The following is a 19,626-nucleotide window of genomic DNA, read 5'->3' as shown; positions in this document are numbered from 1 at the left end:
ATTCCAGACTTTAAAGTTTATAAAAGAAATGAGAAAGGCTGGTGGTAGTTTTCTGGTTCCAAACTGGGCTCCGAGAAATCAGTGCTCTCTTTCTCACCTGCCCTCTTACCTTGTTTTTGCCACCTCCTGTTGTTTATAACACCTGCCAGCATCCTTCCACACAACCCTGAGATTAATGCACAACAATTTCTGAGCTTGTATTTCCTCTCTATATCCAAGATCAGCATCATGGTATTGACACTTCCTGCAAATTGCTATTTCTTTCCTTCCTCTTTCTCTCCATCTCCCCCTCCCCACCTTTCTCAGTCCTCTTTTCCTCTTCTCTCATTACCAACTTGCTATCTTATGTTGCAAATTCTCAGGTTCTCACCTATTACTTTAAACTCTTCTGTAATCAGAAATACAATAAACTTAGACAAGCCACAGTATTTGTGTAGCCCACATGAGAGATATCGTTTACAGATTAAGATAAGCACCAAGGTGTCACCATGGAGTTTAGGGTTGTGATAGCCAGAAACCTGCTGTGATAGCCAGAAAATGTATGAGCTCAACTTCAGTGTCAGCTCAGTTTCATCAGTCAGATACAATTGTATTGCAAGTTGACAGACAGCTCTCAAGAGACCCAACAGACCAGGAGGAGATTCTCCACATCTGCTGTTCAAACTAGAGTCAACAGTGCCTGCTTCGTTTTAAAATGTCTCATATTCTCTTTACCATACATTGAGGAATGTAAATATGACTTCCTGTTTACAGTGGAAGAACAGGAGGGCTGAGAGAGTCAAGGGAGATGGAGGAATGAATTCAGTTGCACATTCAGTAATGCATCACGGCTTACTCAGTTTGTAGCTTGTTCCATTTACCCTCCATCTGGTAGGCACGTGAGCTGTGGGCCTCCAGGTGGACGTATTTTATAATCTGGCCTGTCTTCTCTTGCAGTGCGGCACCATGGACCAGGGCCTGTATGTAAACCTGACGGAAAGAAACCTACAGGATGCTCAGAAGTTCATTCTGATGCATGAAGTGGTGCAGCCAGTGACCACGGTGCCCTCCTTCATGGAAGACAACAGCCGTTTCTCCCATGTGGCTGTCGATGTTGTGCAAGGCAGGGACACCCTTGTCCATATCATCTATCTGGCCACAGGTAGGAACTCTGCCTTCTTTTAGATGGTTTTCTTCTGTCTTCTCATTCAAGGTTTTACATTCCAAAATGCTACTCACCTTCAAGCACAGCCATGTGTCTGTATTGTCATGGTAAGTGGAACCCACAATGCACGCTTATCTTTGTCAATCTGTCCACTCTTTCTGGATATCTTACTTGTACTTTTATGTAGGAGGCAGTTCTGATATATTGATTTAATTGAGAATCTGTGAGTACTGACTCCGAAGGTCCTGGTCTCCAATTGGTTCTTGAGCCATCAATAAATATGTCCACCAATGGCTGGGTTGAAAAGGTGGGACTTCCACTTTGGCCATTTCCCCTACTGGGCCTGGGGTAGCAGGGGAAGAATTAGGTATGTGCAGTCACTGCTAGCTAAGGCATTTTGAGAATAACTGGCATGTGTGCGCACACATGCCTGTGTGCCTATGTGAGTGTGTGTGTGCATGTGTGCTTCTTCAATACACATATCCAAGATAACTGAGGGGTGGGGAGGTGCAAGTGTGTAGCCCGCTAAAAACAGAAGGCAGAGTAATGAAAGCTACAGGAAACGCTCTTGCTATACTGCTAGTCAGAATTTTACAATAGGGAGACAATGCCTCCTTTCTTAACTATTCTTGTTCATCAATGGTTCTTGGCATGACTATCTACATTTGGCTAGTTTAAGACAATGACATGTTTTGTTAGAAGATACTGCTGGGGAAAATGTTTTCTGAAGATTTCCATGCTGATTTCTGATTGAGGCACAACAGTGCTCATCTCAAGCTGTTCCTGACAAAGGTCCACAAAAACATTTGAAGAAAGAAGCATATGCACACAGCATTTCATATGTATGGCAGGCAATGATACTTATCAACTGTAGATAACAACTAGACTTCTTTAGATTCTAAAGTAAATGTGGAGGAGAAAGCAGGCTCTATCTATCTCGCTTTATTACTTGGACAGTGCAGGAGGGATATCCCTACTTCAGAAACTGTCTCGGCTCTACCTTCCTAGCCCCAGACAGAGTGATTTCACTGTGAAATGGCTTCCTCCCACCCTTTGAGAGGTGTGGTGTATACTTGGAATTTCCTTACAATACATGGTTACCTTTTTATGTGGTTATGAATACTATATTATTTTTTCATAGAATTTCTCAATTTCTACTTGTTTATTTATGACTTATAAGATTGCAATGATTTGTTGTTGTTCCATTGTCTGAATTCATTTGGGACACTGGTTATATGTGTGTCCTGCCCTCCTATGGCTCACATTTTTAAAGGGACATGCAGATAATAAACCAACCAATAAGTAAAATGCATCACCAACAAAGTGACGAAGAACTATGAGATGGGTGCCAGATAAGAAATGTGGTGATGGGTGTGCTGGGTGGGGTGTAGGGAGTGGGTCCTGTTCTTGGCTGGATTTCCAGTGTTAGAAGCATTGCATGATGCTCACTTTAGAGGGAAACTGAACACTGGGAGATGTAGGGTTGGTTAGCACGGATCGGTGTTACTGAGTGGTCAGTAATGCAAGGTCAGTAATGGTAATAGCACCATTGGATGAGGGCATGAGTGAGTGGAGGCCAGTTGTTGGGAAGACTGGAAAGTAGCAGAAGGATCATAATGGCAAAGTCATGTGAAATAACTGCTCAAAATAGCAGTTTAGAGAACTAACTCAGAAGAGGTGTGAGTGATAAGGAATCTAGTTGTCATGGGAAGTCAACAAAAAAAATCGCTGCTGCTTCTGCTTCTGCTTCTTCTTCTTCTTCTTCTTCTTCTTCTTCTTCTTCTTCTTCTTCTTCTTCTTCTTCTTCTTCTTCTTCTTCTCCTTCTCCTTCTCCTTCTCCTCCTCCTCCTTCTTCCTCTTCTTTTCTTCCTCCTCCTTCTTCTAATTATAATGATAATTCTTGTTCCTCCTCCTCCTGACCCTCATCCTCTTCCTCTCCCTCCCTCCTTCTCCTCCTCCATTTGTTTGTTTTAAGAGAATAAAAAGAAATGCTTTCCAGTGAGGGATTGTGTGTCTTTCTACCTTTGTTTGTCCTTTAAAGACAGAAGGCTACCTGACACGTGAGAGATTTTTAAAGTAAGTAGATTTTTAAAGTAAGTAGATTATATCTTCCCAAAGGTATTCTTGGCCTTTTCATCATAAATGTTCATGTTAGTACAAGATAGACAAATTTTCTCTTTGGACTTCTAGAGACAGCTGAGGTCTCACCTGGCTCTGTGGTAGGGGATGCTGAAGGGCCGAGCTGGGCCACACCAGGCCTGAGCTGAGTCTCCAGTCCTGTTCTGACCAGATCTTAGTGCATCCTCAAATATGAGGAACATTTATCTCCTAGTTCTGGAGACTCGGTGCAACAGTAAAGTGTGAGCTGGATGGTGTCTGGGGAAAGCTGATTCCTGGTTTGGAGATGCTTACCTGTTCACACCATCCTCATAAGTGGAGAGGAATTTCTGTGATAGGTCTTTTTGTTTAGATACCTGAAAATAGTCTTGTGTAGCCAGGCTAGTTGCAAACCTATTCCACAGCCTAAACTGACCTCAAACTCCTGATTCTACTGCCTGCCTCAGCTTTAGGAAACTCTGAATACATTTGCATTATGTTTGAGGCTGTCAACATATGAATTTGCATGACACAAAAATATCCATGCCCACAGGAGTATAATATTTGAAAATCTTTATTAAAAATAATGTGTGAAGAAGTCCAACACACTAAAATTACAGGGCTGAGACAAAAACACAGCTAGTGTCAATTGGCTTCTAAATGGTACTCCTTCTAGAAACTTCCCCACAGACGTCTAATTTGAATGATCTTGTGGTTCGGCTACTCCCTCGTCCCCCATGTCATAAATGTACCTCACTTAATTGCATTTTAACTTTACATCGACAGATAGATGATCCACAGCAGGCAATCCTGCCTTGAGCAAGTCTACCTATGACTTTGTTCTTACAGTTCATATGGATAAAGTGCTTTAATCAAGCTTGTGCATTTTAAAGACAGCTGCTGTGGTACTGCAGTATAGTGTAGACTATAGAATAACTTTGATAGTCATTGGGAAACCTAGAGTCTATAACTTGCTGTATTGCGGCATTACCTTATTGTCTTATCTGGTCCCAAACCTCAGTATCTCTGGTTAGTGTTAGCTTAGGCTTCGGAACTACAAAATGGCCCAGGTTTACTGACTCTGTCCTCAAGTTTACTCCTTTGTACCAAATTACTCACAAGGCAATAGTCTCTTTTGTTCTACTAACTCGATATTTTCCTTTTGTTTTAATCTGTTGCCCATTTAAGCCCTGAGTATTTGTATGTGCCTAAGGAGTACTAGTTGTAATGACAGGTTCTGCTTGTAGATGAATGCCATGTGTATTGGGGGCTGGGGAGGCTGTAACTGTCTTTAGTGAGTCTCGATTGATCACTAGTCAACTTGTTTTTCTCAAAAGGAAGAATCCAGCATGGAATGATGGCAGCCTGCTCCAAACCTTATACACAACCGAGGCTCAAATGTGGAGCATTCTGAAAGCTGGAGGCCTCTCAGACTCATTGGACAAGTTTAGCTTTAGAACTGCTGTAAAATACAAACATGGTCCATTAACTTCTAAGCAGGCTTCTTCCTCTTAGAGCATGCTTATGTATTTTCAAGGAAAGTTCCTTGTTTTAAAATTTTAACTCATAGTAAAATTTAATTTTTATACATATTATTTTTAATAGCCAAGTGCATTATCTGTCTTCTTTCTAAGGTAATAAAATATATAAATGTATTATTAAGAAGCAGTACTTTGTAAAACAAGCTGCAAGTTGGTCTTTACTGAAACTGCACATATATTGCTGACTCTTGCTACCCCGACCTGTAAAAAACAGCAATTCTGACTTTCTTGATTCGGGAGGCTGATGTTTCTCTGCTGTCTTCTCTGTATCTTATCCATGTGTAAAGGCAAAGACACTCGTTTCCTTGGACAGGAAAGCCAGAGTCTTTTATGTTGCAGTTTGCCTTGCTACACTTACTCATAAATTCGCAAGGGACAGAGCATGGCTGCACCACTCCCCATATTGGAGGTGACGAGCTTGAAAACAGACTGATTAGCTTTCAGATTACTCCTGTGGTGGAAGTGTATATTCTTCCAGCTCAAATAAATGCAAATACACCACCCACTGGCGGTGACCATTTGAGAAGCTGCTTCATTTTGTCCCACTGTGCTACCCACAGGTATCCACAGAGTTTCTCCTAGTGGCAATATTGTGGCCAGTTCATCTCAGATGTCATTTCCCTGCTGCCCACCTCCTCCCCAAGATCCTTCAAGGTCTGTTTCTTATGTATCCATCTCTCCCTTCCCGCTCTCAGCAAAGGGAAGCCTGTTACCTAAGCCTGACCCTGTCAATGATTTGCAAGTCACTTCTTTGAAGGTTGTCTGAATTGGAGCCTCTCTACATTTCTAATGACAGTTCCTTTAGAACAATTAGGACAGGAACTCTCAAAGTAATTGAATCCTAAGTGTATCAGACTCCTGGTTTGTCACAGAAACTACAGCCAAATCCATTTGAGCATTGCAGTCTGGGGTTCCCCTGCTCCTTTAGCTATAGCACATCAGATACCCTGACGCCCCCATCCTGGCTATGTGAAAGCACTTCATGGACCTCCCTTGTCTCCTCTGACTCATGTGGACCAGACTCTGTGCTTTGCCCTGGTCCTATGGTGTTCTCATTCCATGTTCCATCTTTGGACATAGTGCCCTGCCTCACAGTTTCTCCTTTCCTTCTAGGATTGACTGTTATAATTTTAGTCTTATCTGGCCTCAATTTTATTCTATTCTGATTATACTGAAATTAAATTATGTATAACTTTAACATGGGTTAAGTGTAGATTGTAGTAATTATTGTACAGCTCCGAATATTGTGAAAATCAAAGTCAATTTTCTGTCATGCAAATTATATGCCAATAATGGATTATTCACATTTATGTAAAAGCCCCATGATAAAAAAATGAAGAAAAGATATAAAAATTTTCAAATGTTGTTAGATCTTTTACTTGTTTTGTTGTTGTTTATGGGTTTTTGATTTTTTTTTTTTTTGTATTATGAACTTGCAAAATTGCCTTAGAAAAGTCACAGCAGGAGATAAAAGGGCCAAAAAGGAATGCCCGCGCCCCACAGGTTTAAATGCTTCTAGCTGTTTGAACAGACTGAGAACTTCTGCTGAGTTTGCTAGCATGATAATCCTGCTTTCTCCAGCTCTGGATTTTTATCTTAGAATAAAATATTTATTAAAAAGTTTCAGAAAACAGACCTGGCTCAGAGCCTTTAACAGAGAGACCCTGAGCTCACCAGACTGCAGAAAAATAGACTACAGAGAATATCCACTGAAGGATTGATTAAAAGTCCATTAGCCATGAACCTAGTTTGCAAAATATGCAAGAGAGAGAGAGAGAGAGAGAGAGAGAGAGAGAGAGAGAGAGAGAGAAAGAAACATGAATGGAATAATAAAACACAAAGAGGGGACTGTTTAAAAAGTTCCTAGAAAGGAGGGAATTCTGGAAGGTCTATCTGCTGTGAGTTAAATGATTGTATTCTAACACCGTGGCACTGAAGCAAAGATTAAGAAGGTGGCCGGAATGGGTGTCTACAGCGAGAAATAGCACGGATTCTAGATGGGCAGGGCCCATGGACAACATCTATGAAACTGTCAATAATCATGTGCTATTTAAGCTTCCCAAGAAGCTAACTCTTGGGCTTGAATTGTCCCCGTCTCCATTTCAGACCTAATCATGCTTGTCTTTAAGTGTACACTAAGGGCCCTTCTCTGAGACATGGAGGAGAGAACAGCCACAGAGAGAAACCTTGTACCCTCAAGAACAACAAGAAGGTGAACCATTTCCCACAGAGATCATCGTTATTTGTCCCTTCCTGATGTTTGTTCTTTACTTAGAAGCACACTAGAGGGGACACTACCATGCCTGAAACTCACTCTATTAAGAATCCTAGCTGAATGCCTTAGAGTTTTTCCCCTTTGATTTCTGATGGATATTTTAAGCGTCTGATTGGGTAATTGTATTAGTGACTTTTCTGTTGCTGTGAGGAAATACTATGATCAAGACAGTGCGCACTTCTCAATACATGTTTACCTGGGTTCAAGGTCCCATAGAATTAGAGTCCATGGGGTGGAGCAGAGGCAGAGATGGCAGTCAGGGTGACTGGGGCAAATCAGATGGCTCATAACCTGACTCACAAGCACAAGGCAGAGAGAGCAAACTAGAAATGCCATGAGTATTTACACCAACAGTTTTCAACCTGTGGGTTGTGACCTCTTTGGCAAACCTGAACCCCCAAAAAACATTGACATTATAATTCATGACAGTGGCTAAATTATAGTTTGAAGTAGCACTGAAAATAAGTTTGTAGTTTGGGATCACCACAGCATGAGGAACTGTGTTAAAGAGTCAGAGCATTAGGAAGGTTGGGAGCTACTGTTTAAAACTCAAAGCCTGCCTCTGGTGACATTCTCCCTCTAGCAAGGCCACACCTTCTAAGTATCCCCAAACAGTGCTGTCTACTGAGGACAAAGTGTTGCAATGCATGAAAACAATGGGAGACATTCTCATTCAAACTGATAGCCAAGGTGACACTTTCCTGCCTATCTACTTACCTACCTGCCTGCCTGCTACTTACTATTTATTCTTTTACATTTGCTTGCTGGTAGTTAAGAAACTCACTCCTTTAGGACGGAAAAGATGGCTATTTAGATAATTTCTCTGGGCTTTATATCACATTCACATAGCGAACCAATAAATATCCCTCAAGACATCATTAAAGAAAATTTTCTGAGATTAAAAGATTGAGTCCTTATATACCAACACATACCACATCTCTAATACAGGTGGCAAATAAATTAACAGATTTTTAAATTCTAAGTGTAAAGAATTATCAGAGATATTTAGAGATAAAAGGCTTACAAATGTCTTTTTAAAGCTTCAAGGAATCTCCAAATATTCAGCAGCTGGCTAAGTCCGAACCACCAAAAAATTTCTAAGAAAACTAAAATGTGATTCTAAAATGTTATAATCACCCTGAGAATAGAGAGAACTGGAAGGAAAATGAAATTTTAGAGCAATGAAATATCAAGGATCTTCTTTAGGAACATGAAGCGAGACTAATTAGAGGCTAAATTCAGCCAGAGATGGAGATCTGCGAGTGAAAGAATAAGAGAACTGAGTACCAGATTTGAAGCAGAACAGAACATTTAAAAAATGCAAAAAATAACATTCCTAAAGAGATTTATTATAAGCTAACCTTTCTTTCAAAAATAAATATGCGTTGAGAAATTGTGGACGTAATACCTGTCATAACTACTTTTAAAACCAGAATGTTTCTACTCCTAGACAAAACATAACAGAAAAAAGTGAAATAAAAAATGGAAAACCATAATCAGCAAGAAAATCATTGGTGGCTGAGAATATGTTTCTCACTGGTGGAAAAAAATGAAGGTGTTGTGTTAGACCATTGTGGGAGCAAAACTTTAGCTAGGGGTGAATACAGTGCACACAGAAGCATAGCCAAAGATAGCTTATTAGACCATAAGGGTGTCCTCCGATTCTTTCCACTCCCTTCTTAATCGTCAGCTATTTTCTCTGCCTCATCTGTGGCCTGGGAATGACAACACTTTTCCAGATGATGCTGGATAGCTGGTTGCCAAAAATCTCTGGTTCTTCCTGTCATGCCTGGGCCTGGATGAAACAGCCTGTGATGGTTTGCATATGCTTGGCCCAGTTAGTATTACTATTAGAAGTTGTGGCCCTGTTGGAATAGGTATGGCCTTCTTGGAGTAGGTATGTCACTGTCACTATGGGTGTGGGCTTAAGACCCTCATCCCAGCTGCCTGGAAGCCAGTATTCTGCTAGCGGCCTTCAGATGAAGATGTTGAACTCTCAGCTCCTCCTGTATCATGCCTGTCCAGATGCTGCCATGTTCCTACCTCGATGATACTAGACTGAACCTCTGAACCTGTAAGCCAGCCCCAATTAAGTGTTGTCTTTATAAGACTTGCCTTGGTCATGGCTTCTGTTCACAGAAGTAAAACCCTAACTAATACACACTTCTACACTGAGCATGGGACTTGTAAGATATGGGTGTATTGATTGTAGGGTGGTCTTGAGCCAGTCAAAGCCTAACAGGTACGTTACCTTTTCTCAGGTCCTCCCAATAGTTTGGGCCATTGGTCTGAACCAAGATTCCTAGTAGAATGATCAAATGATCAAATGCTTCTTTGTGGATCACCATAGAGGGTATCTTGGTGGTACCCAAACACATAGTATTACTCTCCATTCTCTCTCTCTCTGTCTCTGCTCCCCCTCCCCAGAAGACAGAGAACAGACAGACAGATATCCTTCCCTTTCTCCCCAGAAGACAGAGGACAGACAGACAAATATCCTTTTTCCTTTTATTCATACAACCATGAGCTTGTATGAATATTGACACAGTATCAGTGTTTTCCAGGTTGTTACAATAAGGAATCCAGAAATGGCTAGAAGCCACGAGGACTTGTAAAGTATCATGGTTTCTTATGTGCACATACTGATAAGATATTAACTTATTATCATGTTAAGAAACTTGGATTTTTTTAACCTAAGTTTAATAATAACTGAACATTTTTTAAAGAAAACAAGGGAAACGTTTCATGAGGTCAGCACCTGCTTGCTGTAAGTCCTGTGGAAGAAATGGGAACAGCGAGTGTAGACACAGGTGAAATGTAGGCTAGAGTTAAGTGTTATCTATGACTTCCAGTCTATTTTGCCATAATGCTAGACTATTATATAATATAAACAGGCACATTAGATGTCACTGTACTAAATTAGATAATAAAATCTAGACTGTGGACATGGCTGTTTTTCTTGCAAACAATCCAAGAGAAGGTGGGGTTTGCAGGCATGGCTAGCAGTTAGGCAACAGTGAGATGATTGTAGTATGCTTTTTTTTTAAATCATTGTTTTTCTGTGTAGCCAGGCTGGCCTCACTGAGATCTTCAACCTCTATGTCTGGAATGCTGGGATTATGGATGTGCACCACCATACCCAGCCAGGGTATGGATTCTTGTAGCAAGATTAATATCCACCCATCCACCCTCACCAAGGTAAAATGTGATTGGGAAAGGAAAACAAATTCAAGTACAAGTTACAAATTCAAACACTTCAGTATATATTCATGTAGTATATCTGAGGTCTGAGTTTTATTTGTAAGGGGCTAAGGAAAATAGAAGTATTGTGGGTGGGTAAGGAACTAAACAAATAGATAAGGACAGCTATGGTGAAGAGAAAGTAGCCTATCAAGTAGGTTTCAGAGGTGTCTTGATGTACAGGAATGTGTCCAACCCAGCATGATGTGTGAATGTTCTTGATGTGGTCAAAAGATAAGATTTCACGAATAATGAGAAAAGTAGACCTTTTATGTCAAAACTCAGAGAAGGTTCAGCCCTGAAGAGTGCAGATGGGTATCCGTCTCAAGAGGTTCCTTTATAGAGAAAGTCAAGCAATAAAGCCATTAGTTAAATGTGAAGAGGGAAGTAAAAGTGAAGGACAAAATGGGGAGCTGAGGGTCTCAGTGGTTGGTAGTCATACAAGAAGAGGATGGAAAGAAAATATAGAGTGTATTCAAGTTCTGGTATTATTTACAGGAACATATTTCCCACGGAATAGCCAGGGTTAAGATAGGCAGGGTAAACTGAAGAAGTGATGGGGGTCAGGACCTGGCAGGATGACACTTCAGAAGATGTTCTTGGATGTCACACAAGAATCATGATGGAGGACAATGTGATGTTTTCAGAATCAGTTCACATGAGGAACAGCATCAGTTAAATTGGATCTGACACAAGAAAGGACACTTCTAAAGGTATCCAATGATGGTCCAATTGTCACCTGTGCTTGCTGAATCTGCGTCCCTCCCCAGAGGTTGGAGAGGAGGCTGTTTCTCTCCTAGGCCATCTACACCATGGGCAGGGAGCCCCAGAAAGAGGGAAGACTTGAAGAGAGGTCAGGGCAGTCTATAGAATGCAGAAGCCATGAAAACAGGAAGGAAGCAGGATGATGCCTTTGTTCTGCATAAAAAAACATGATAAGGAATATAAGGAACTTTACTATGAGGAAGACCCACTGTTAGAGAGAAGATAGAAGGAGAAGAGGAGAAGGAAAAAAAGAAGAAGAGGGAGAGGGAGAAGAGAAGAAGAAGAGGAAGAGGAGTTTCCAATATGAACAACCTGAACTCACTATGCCTAGTGATTTTTAAGAGGTGTAGTTTGATAAAAGACCTTGAGGACTTTGGTTTAGGGGAAGGTTGGTTTTGACTATTTTCTACAATAGAGCCCATGAATCTGATTCACAATGGACAGCATCTCTCTGAGAGAGGAGGATGTGGAAAAACATGAGGCAGAGGCTCCAAGGAGCATGAAATATGCACAGGGAAGAGAAAGGAGTTGGCTCTGATTAAATGAATCCCAGACTCCCTCTACCTCTTTACTTTGCTGTGATTAACATAAATGAAATACAGTGAGTGACCTCAACCCACACTCCTTTTCTTCCTTTCCAAGAGCACTTTGAATATGGAACATGACATTTTTATTGCTACTAATTAAAGTCAAAAAAGCAGTGTCTTCCAAACTGAACTTGTAGATTAGTAGCAGACAAACAACATTCTAAACATTTCTTCTGCAAAGTATGAAGTTGCCAACAAGTTCAACCAATGCTGAAGTCCCAGTCCTGACTTGGCATCTGTGTATTGTTTCTGGTACTCACTGTGGAGCTTTTTCTTTCCTTCCTAAGGAAGGCTATGGGAGGATACATGATAAGAGCTGGCCCTGCCATTCCCTTTCCTTTGGGGGAACAGAAATCAACTAATCTACTTACTGTAGCCACACTTGATGAGAACTCTCAGTATTTACAAGCTCCTTAAAGAGCATGAACAAGCATTGATGCTTGTTCAACGCGCACACTGAAATTAAGTTTTTAAGAGTGTCTCAGGCCTCTATCCTTTTCACTAGGAATTATAAATCCATGCCTAATTCATATTGTGTATGGGGTTTTAGCAAGAGATTCTTGTGAATTAGAAAAGATCACTGTTTAACATGAGTGCCTATTTGATAAAAGTAAGATTGACTTTGTTGAGAATTCCTGCATCAATTAATATCAGTGCATAAAGAAATCTAATAATGAAATATTATTAAATAATTAAACTATAGCCCCTACACACATGCACGCACACAACACACACACACACACACCCCACACACACACACACACACACACACACACAAATATGAAAATCTCAGGTGTGAACTCGCTGGGAAGATGTGATTAGTTAAGTCAAGATGAGGTTAAACTCGTAGGTTACCTCAACTCCAACATAACTGAATGGTTTAGACAATGCACCAGGATGAAATCAAGTGAACACACAAGCCAAGCTGTAGAGGCTCAGCTAAAAGGCACAGACACTAGGAGTGCTGGCTATAGACATCACTGAGACAAGATTCATTTCTCCAGGGAGCTTCGGGGCACATGGTTTCTTGAAGACTTCATATCTATGTCATGGCATCCAGAACTGTGAGACCAAGTGCCTGTCACCCTAACTCCCCCATGTAATATATTTATCTTTGATATGTTTTGCTTGTGTGTGACAAGAATGAGTGTGTATTCATGTTTGCCTATGTGGGGAAATTTGTAGATGTGGGTGCTCTAATGGGGGCCAGAGACATAAGGTATCTTCCTTGATATCTGTTTCCCCCACCCTCCATATGCAGGGTATAGCACTAGAACCCAGAGTTTACTGATTGGACTAAGCTGACCAGCTTCCTCAGGGGATCCCGTCTATGTTTTACACACTTGAGGGTTACACAGAGACTAGGAATCTGAACAGTGATCTTCATGCTTACATTGTAAGTGCTTAATATACCTGCTAGGCTATCAGACCAGCCCCAAAATGTAAGCAGCTTATAGCAGCTCCCAGCACACTGATAAGTCCATGAAGTTTGCCACTTTGGATCTGTCCTATAGCCAAATTTAGAGTGTACCCTTGCTTTCTTTTCTCCACAGTATTGCTCAATGCCCTGAACTCAGTGAACAAAATTAATTTGTTAGGCCCATAGAACAAAAACTCTACAGTGTAACATATACCAAACCACTTGAAATACTATACAAATAGCTAATTGTTTTGTTTGATTAAATATAGGGACATTACATATTTTATTTTAATGTTTGATTTTCAAGGATGTTTTCTGGATAATTTTGGTAGCTTAAATCTAATTTCTTATCAACAGAATAATATGAAGTTATTAGCTATGAATTAGTAATTTTCTCAATGTATTCTAAATGTGATATGTAGATAATATCTGTCTTTATGGAGAGGGTATTTTTCCTATTTTCTGTGTGGTCTGCTTTCTCACTCTTTGACTTTTGCTGTTTCACTTGATCGATATTAAGTATTGCCTCCGGGAGTAAAGACTGGTCTTTGAACAATAACCAAAAACTAAGAGTACAAATTGTTACTCCTTCTTTTTATATGGCTCTTTCCCAATATATAATTTTTATACAACCCCTTTAGGCTTACCACAAGTTGATAGACCATTAAGCGGGAAAGAGTGGGTAGTCTCCTGTTTATCAAACAGTTGTCCCCTGGCTTATGAACAGATGTGGTTATCATGTTGAGCTTCTGTGTGAGATGATGTCCACACCTTTGAGACATTTTATTGAGCAGTATCCCACAGTTTCCTGTTGGGCCTAATCTAGATCTGTACTAATGAAAAAGGACATTCTAGTCTCTTTCCTTGTAGAAACCTTCCAGAGGAGCTCCAGTGTGGCATACAAAATAGTGGAGTCTGTAGGGTAAGACATAATTGACCCATCCTAGTGGGTCTTTTTATTCTGGATAACTCAGATATAGGGAAGGCATGGGGTACTATTAGTTTATTGAACAATCCACAAAATAATATAATGAAAGAGTTCTTCAAGTTCATGAAAACTTAGGTTTCCAAAGGTAACAAGGACCCTCCGCCTATTAAGTGCCCTGTCAGTCCATCTAAATAAGTGCCCCGTCAGTCCATCTGCCATGCTAAACTCATATCATTGTCATGAGCAGCCCATGTTTTTCATTTCTTCCGTGCAAAATATTGACTTGTCTTAAAACTCAGCTCAAATACACTTTTTTCACTTTGATGTAACTCTGATCAGATGTGATCATGCATGGCAGAATATTATAAGAACATCTTTAAAGCAAAGCAAACATAAGATACCAGGTTGAGGCAGTGACTGCCCATTACTTCTTGGCATATAAGAAACAGAGGAAAGGAACGAGATAACACTAGCGCAAGTTGGAGTCCCAAGGACATCTCCCTAGTGATGGACTTCTTCGACACCCTACTTTACACCACCTCCCCATACAAGCCTGTGGTATCTTGAATTCATTAGGAGTTTGGTCCGTTGATGAGGCCATCACCCTCAGGGTCTATGTGTAGAAATGCCCTCAAAAATTAGAGATGTGCTTCACCACCTCACTAGGCATTTGCCCATCCAACCAAGTTGCCATAGAAAGTAACTATCACACTCATTCACTTTCTTCCTCTCCCTCTTTTACTGTAATCTACATCCTTGGCTCTTCTCTGTAGAAGAATGATATCTAAAAACATGGATGGACCATCTCTACCTGCACTGAATTTTCTCAGTTTTTCCATAACTGCTTATCTGCCCAGATATATTTCCAACACTATTATTCCTCTGGGTAATCTCTATTCTTTCTTTTCCTGCCTCCCTTCTCAGCCTCTGTCACTTTGTCATTGACGCTGCTAGAATGTCAATCATTCCTAGACCCAAGCCCTGAGAAACAAGCCTTTATCACTTTGACTGGATACTTGTATTCCAGTCTAAACTGGGTTCTGTGGTGAAGAGGTGACCCTTGGGTATTCCAAGTAATGAGCTACATTTTAGAGGTGCATTTCCTCTCTTTTTTCTCATTTGCTGTTTAGTCTAGCTTCTTAAACTATAAATACCACTATATATTTGAATATAGGTATTATAGGAAGTTTTGAAATGGTAAAAGCTTTCTTAACACACAACCAAACTTAATTCAAAATCAAATTCATCATGAGCCTAGGGCATTTTGTCAGAACTGGTCCTGTCTCACTGCACCGCTTGAGTCCAGCCTCAGTTCTGAACGTACATCATGAAACCTTTGCACTGTGCTTGCTTTTTGCCATGCTATGGACACCCAGGAACACTGCCCAAGACACTGGCACATAGGTGTGAGGATATTAGATGTGCTCTGCCTAGATATGTGAAATTTGCTGATACTACAGAAGCTTAATTGTCTAGTAGTGGAAAACACACCCTTTTAATTATTTTTTTATCGCTAGCCTTCTTCAGCACATATTAGTATATCTTTGGCTTAAATTGCGATAGAATATCTGAAAAAATGTTATTTGAAATGCTGACTGGAATTTCATAAGAAATCATTAAAATATAATTTCTGAAATAGCGTTGAACATACTTCTGCCATTTTGTATACATATTTATGTGAAGCAATGTTCTAGAAATGGATAATTATAAAATCAAAATATCTGAGAAAATGAAAATGCAGCAAAAAATTCAGGGGTAATTTAATACTTTATGTAAAAATAAGCATATCTATTTCATTTTGTGTGAATTTTGCTTTCATAATTACTAACTGGTAAAAATCACATGTATAGAAAGGAACTGCATTTCAAAAATCATCATGATTTATTGTCAACAAATGTTTAATTTCAATACATATTTTGACCAAGTAAAAATTTATCAGGAAAAGAGGGACTATGAATAGGAAAACAACATAAGAAGTTCTGGAATTTTTCTGTGATAAAATAGCATTGTAAATGTAAAACTTAAAAATAAGAATACTTCGTTTGGGGTCAGAATTACCAGTAAGAAAAGAAACCTGTTCTGAAGGATCTAGAACTTGGAAACGTGTGTGTGTGTGTGTGTGTGTGTGTGTGTGTGTGTGTGTGTGTGTGTGCTCATGGGCATGTCAATATCAATGACTGTGTATTGTCTGTAGTTAGTAAAAGTCCACAAAAGCAGTTCCCAGCTAAGTCTCATAAAAACCAGAGTTTACATTGCAGAACTGCATAAAGGTTTTTGTGTGACTTCTCATATATTTAGAGACAATACTGAAAATCTGGCCATTATGTGAATATGGGAACAAACTCATGGAATTCTCACAGTATTAACAGTGATCTTCCAAGTTAATTACTAGGGCAGGGGCTTCACTTGGACCCTTGGTGATATGATCATTTAATTAATTTTAAGGCTCTGACCTTGTGCTTATCAGAACACTGGTTGAAAGTGGAAAGAAATAGCTTCAGCTTCAGAGGACTGGACTTGCCCTTGGTAAATTGGGTCTTTTAAGGCCAGTCTTTACAACTACCTGTGGTTCCGTGAAATAAAATATAATTTTTCCCTCTGGTTCAGAATCATGTTGTTTAAATATTGTCAGCATTTTACATCATCTCTGGGTGCCTTACCTCCTCTTTGTGAGTTAAGAGCTGCCTAGGTTGGGCTTTATTAAATTCCTGACATGAGGCCAAAGCTCTGACAGCTTGTTTCAAGGACACTGTAATTTTTACAACTGAGTCCCTCAGATTCTAGACACCCCCCACCCCCTGCCTTCCATGTACAGTATGCAGTCAGTCCCAGACACAGCTCCTTTTTGTCTTCTCTCAGCTCTGACTTCTTACTTAGTTTCAGTGACCTGGGATTTGATTTGTGCCCCTGTGTCCTATAGATCTGTGGGAAATTACTTGAGTATTAAATATTGTTCTGTGAACTATGGCTCATGTCATGTCAGTAAACAGAAACATTCCTGTGTCCTGGGGGTTCACTGGCCACCTTTCAGTCCCATCTCTACACCCTTGCATCTTACTTTTTGATCCTGAAGATGCCCTTTGTGTCCAGATATGACTGGTTTAGATTAAAGGTACTTGCACAGCTACCTAAATTCCAAATTTCAGTTAACAAAACAGCAAATTTGGTTAAGACTTATATGTAGGCTTATATTTTTTAAAACTTACTTTAGTAAAGGTACTTAAATGCTTTAACCTCCCTTGTAGCCCACCATCCACCAGAGGTAGTAGAAAAGAAAGGTTAATAGAACAAAAAAGGATGTGGACCTGTGTAGAAATAGTTCTTTGGGCCAATTCAGTTGATGTTGTCAAAGTATCAGCAGTTCAGTTCACGTGGATCAGCAGTGGTAGCTCAATCCAATTGCAAACACCTTTCACGAATCAGCAAAGGCAGTTCAGTCCAGAAGAAACCTCGAGGCTCTGCCAATTAGTCAAAGTCAGCAAAAGAATCAAGAAGCTGCCAGAATACCACCAGAAGTTCTTTAGTGCTTTTTTCTCTACAAAGTTATGACAAATGATTGTAACCAAAGAAGGCAAGGTGACCCATGATGACCAGTGTTAGCAAAGCCCAGTGAAAACCAGCAAACAGTAGCAAAGCAAAGCAATAACACACAGCATCATCCACTGTCTGTTAGGTTATGTTTATACCCTTTCCAAATATAACATGTTCTAACAAACATCCACTCTAGCAAAACATTGCATGCCCTATTTCCAGGCCGCTTCCAGAAAAACACCACATATCTGTTCTTAGCAAAACATCCTCCCATGTATCTGTTTCAACAAGAACATCCTTTCATAAGACAGTGTCCAGAAAAATATCACAGGACACAACTGAGTCTCTGGCAAAACCAGAAATCTCACCTTCATTTGCAACTTGTTCTCTATATGTTGCTTGTTTAGATTTCTACAAACTGGAATGCTAACCAACCTACAGCTACAAGATTTGGAGAGCCAAGTTGGAAATCACCACTAAAATCAATGGCTTGAGGGGTCCTTGATTTAAGAGCTGAATACTCCAGCTTTTCCTCTTAGTAACAGAATCACACTTCAGAGCTATTCTACACATGTGAAACATTTAAGCTCATGTGTCATGCCTGCCCTATAGGGAGCAGAAGGGTTTTCCTGACTCAGACCTTGTTTCACCATCTCTGGCTCCTGATTCCATGACTAGAAAGTGTACTAGAAAGTGTCGGTTTATGTTCATCAATCCTGAGCACATGCAGTGTTTCTTTGACTTCCACACACACCCTGAGCTCTTGACCATTTGTGGTTTGCTAAGATATAGGTAACTATCTGATGTCTTTTATTTTTTTGTATATATTTCTTTATTTACATTTCAAATGTTATTCCCTTCCCCAGTTTCCTGTCCATAAGCTCCCATTCCCTTCCCCTCCCCCATAAAGGTGTTCCTTCCCATCCAACCCCCCTTACCACCACCTCCGACATTCCCCTGCACTGGGGGCTCCAACCTTGACAGGACCAAGGACTTACCCTTCCACTGGTGCCCCAATAAGGCCATCCTCTGCTACATGTGCAGTTGGAGCCCAGGGTCAGTTCATGTATTGTCTTTTGGTAGTGGTTTAGTCCCTGGAAGCTCTGGTTGGTTGGCATGGTTGTTCTTATGGGGTCTCAAGCTCCTTCAATTCTTCCTTTAATTCCTCCTAAAAGGGTCCCATTCTCAGTTCAGTGGTTTGCTGCTATCTGCTGTCTCTCTTATTTTTCTCTACCACCTTTTCCATGTCCTGGTCCTGTTCTTCTTAGGAAAATGGCAATGAAATCCCAATCCATACCCAATATGGAGCCTTTTCTTGACTCAAAACTCTCTATCCCCAAATTCTATCCAAAGGAGCATGTGGGGACTCTATGCCAGTGTTATAGAAAGCTAGTAGTGTCCTGGGACAACAGTTGGCACAGAATATTCATATTTTACTTTGTATTTGTCCTTCAGTAGACACATAAACCTGGATGGCATAGCCCATGACACATGGAGCCCATTGCCCTAGGGTAATGACACTGGATTGTACAGAGCTGTAGGCAGTGGTCACACTAGGAAACATGTATTTATCTGAACCTCAGAACTACTGGACAGGTACTAGATAATAAAAATTGTTCAGCTCCATTATTGACCCAAACATCACTGTGTAGTACATTTAACTACAGTTCACACCTCCCACAAACAGAGCTAGGAAGTGAAAAGTAATTTTGCCAGGTGATACCTTTCATCAGGAAGCATGGACCTGAGGGTTCAAACAACAAAAAAGCCTTGAAAGTTGAAGTTTTTGTAGCAATGGCATGACCCAGATACCAGTAAATAAAGAATGGGTTAATTCTTGTATACGGGTAAATTCTTAGCTGTTCTGCACCAGAAGGGAACCTAGGCAGTGTCAGGTAGTAAATCACTATTGAGTGGCTGGCTTAAGCAGCTGAGCAGGCTATGGGTCCTTTGTTGTACAATTGCCTTGTCTTTTCCTGTGGGGATGCGAATGGCAACTAGGCTATCAGTCTTGATCAGAATTCATATATAAGCTGTGTGTATATATTCATGTGTGTGTGCACGTTTGTGTGGGGGTTATCTATGTATGTGTTTATGC

At 40.4% G+C, this 19,626-nt stretch overlaps 1 protein-coding gene across 2 annotated transcripts in view; it reads left to right on the top strand.

Annotated features, from left to right (window-relative positions):
• The window catches only part of Sema5a (semaphorin 5A), a 433,267-nt gene that overhangs the window by 309,697 nt on the left and 103,944 nt on the right, over positions 1-19,626 (top strand). For both annotated transcript variants that reach the window (XM_032898665.1, XM_032898666.1), the window contains one exon: positions 937-1,141. In XM_032898665.1, coding sequence (XP_032754556.1) covers positions 937-1,141 — 205 coding nt within the window. The remainder of the gene's footprint in view (positions 1-936; positions 1,142-19,626) is intronic.

Source organism: Rattus rattus, chromosome 3 (assembly GCF_011064425.1).
Source record: "Rattus rattus isolate New Zealand chromosome 3, Rrattus_CSIRO_v1, whole genome shotgun sequence".
Classification (NCBI taxonomy): Eukaryota; Metazoa; Chordata; class Mammalia; order Rodentia; family Muridae; genus Rattus; species Rattus rattus.
Note: the sequence above shows the minus strand (reverse complement) of the source record. Positions and strands in the feature narration are given on the sequence as shown.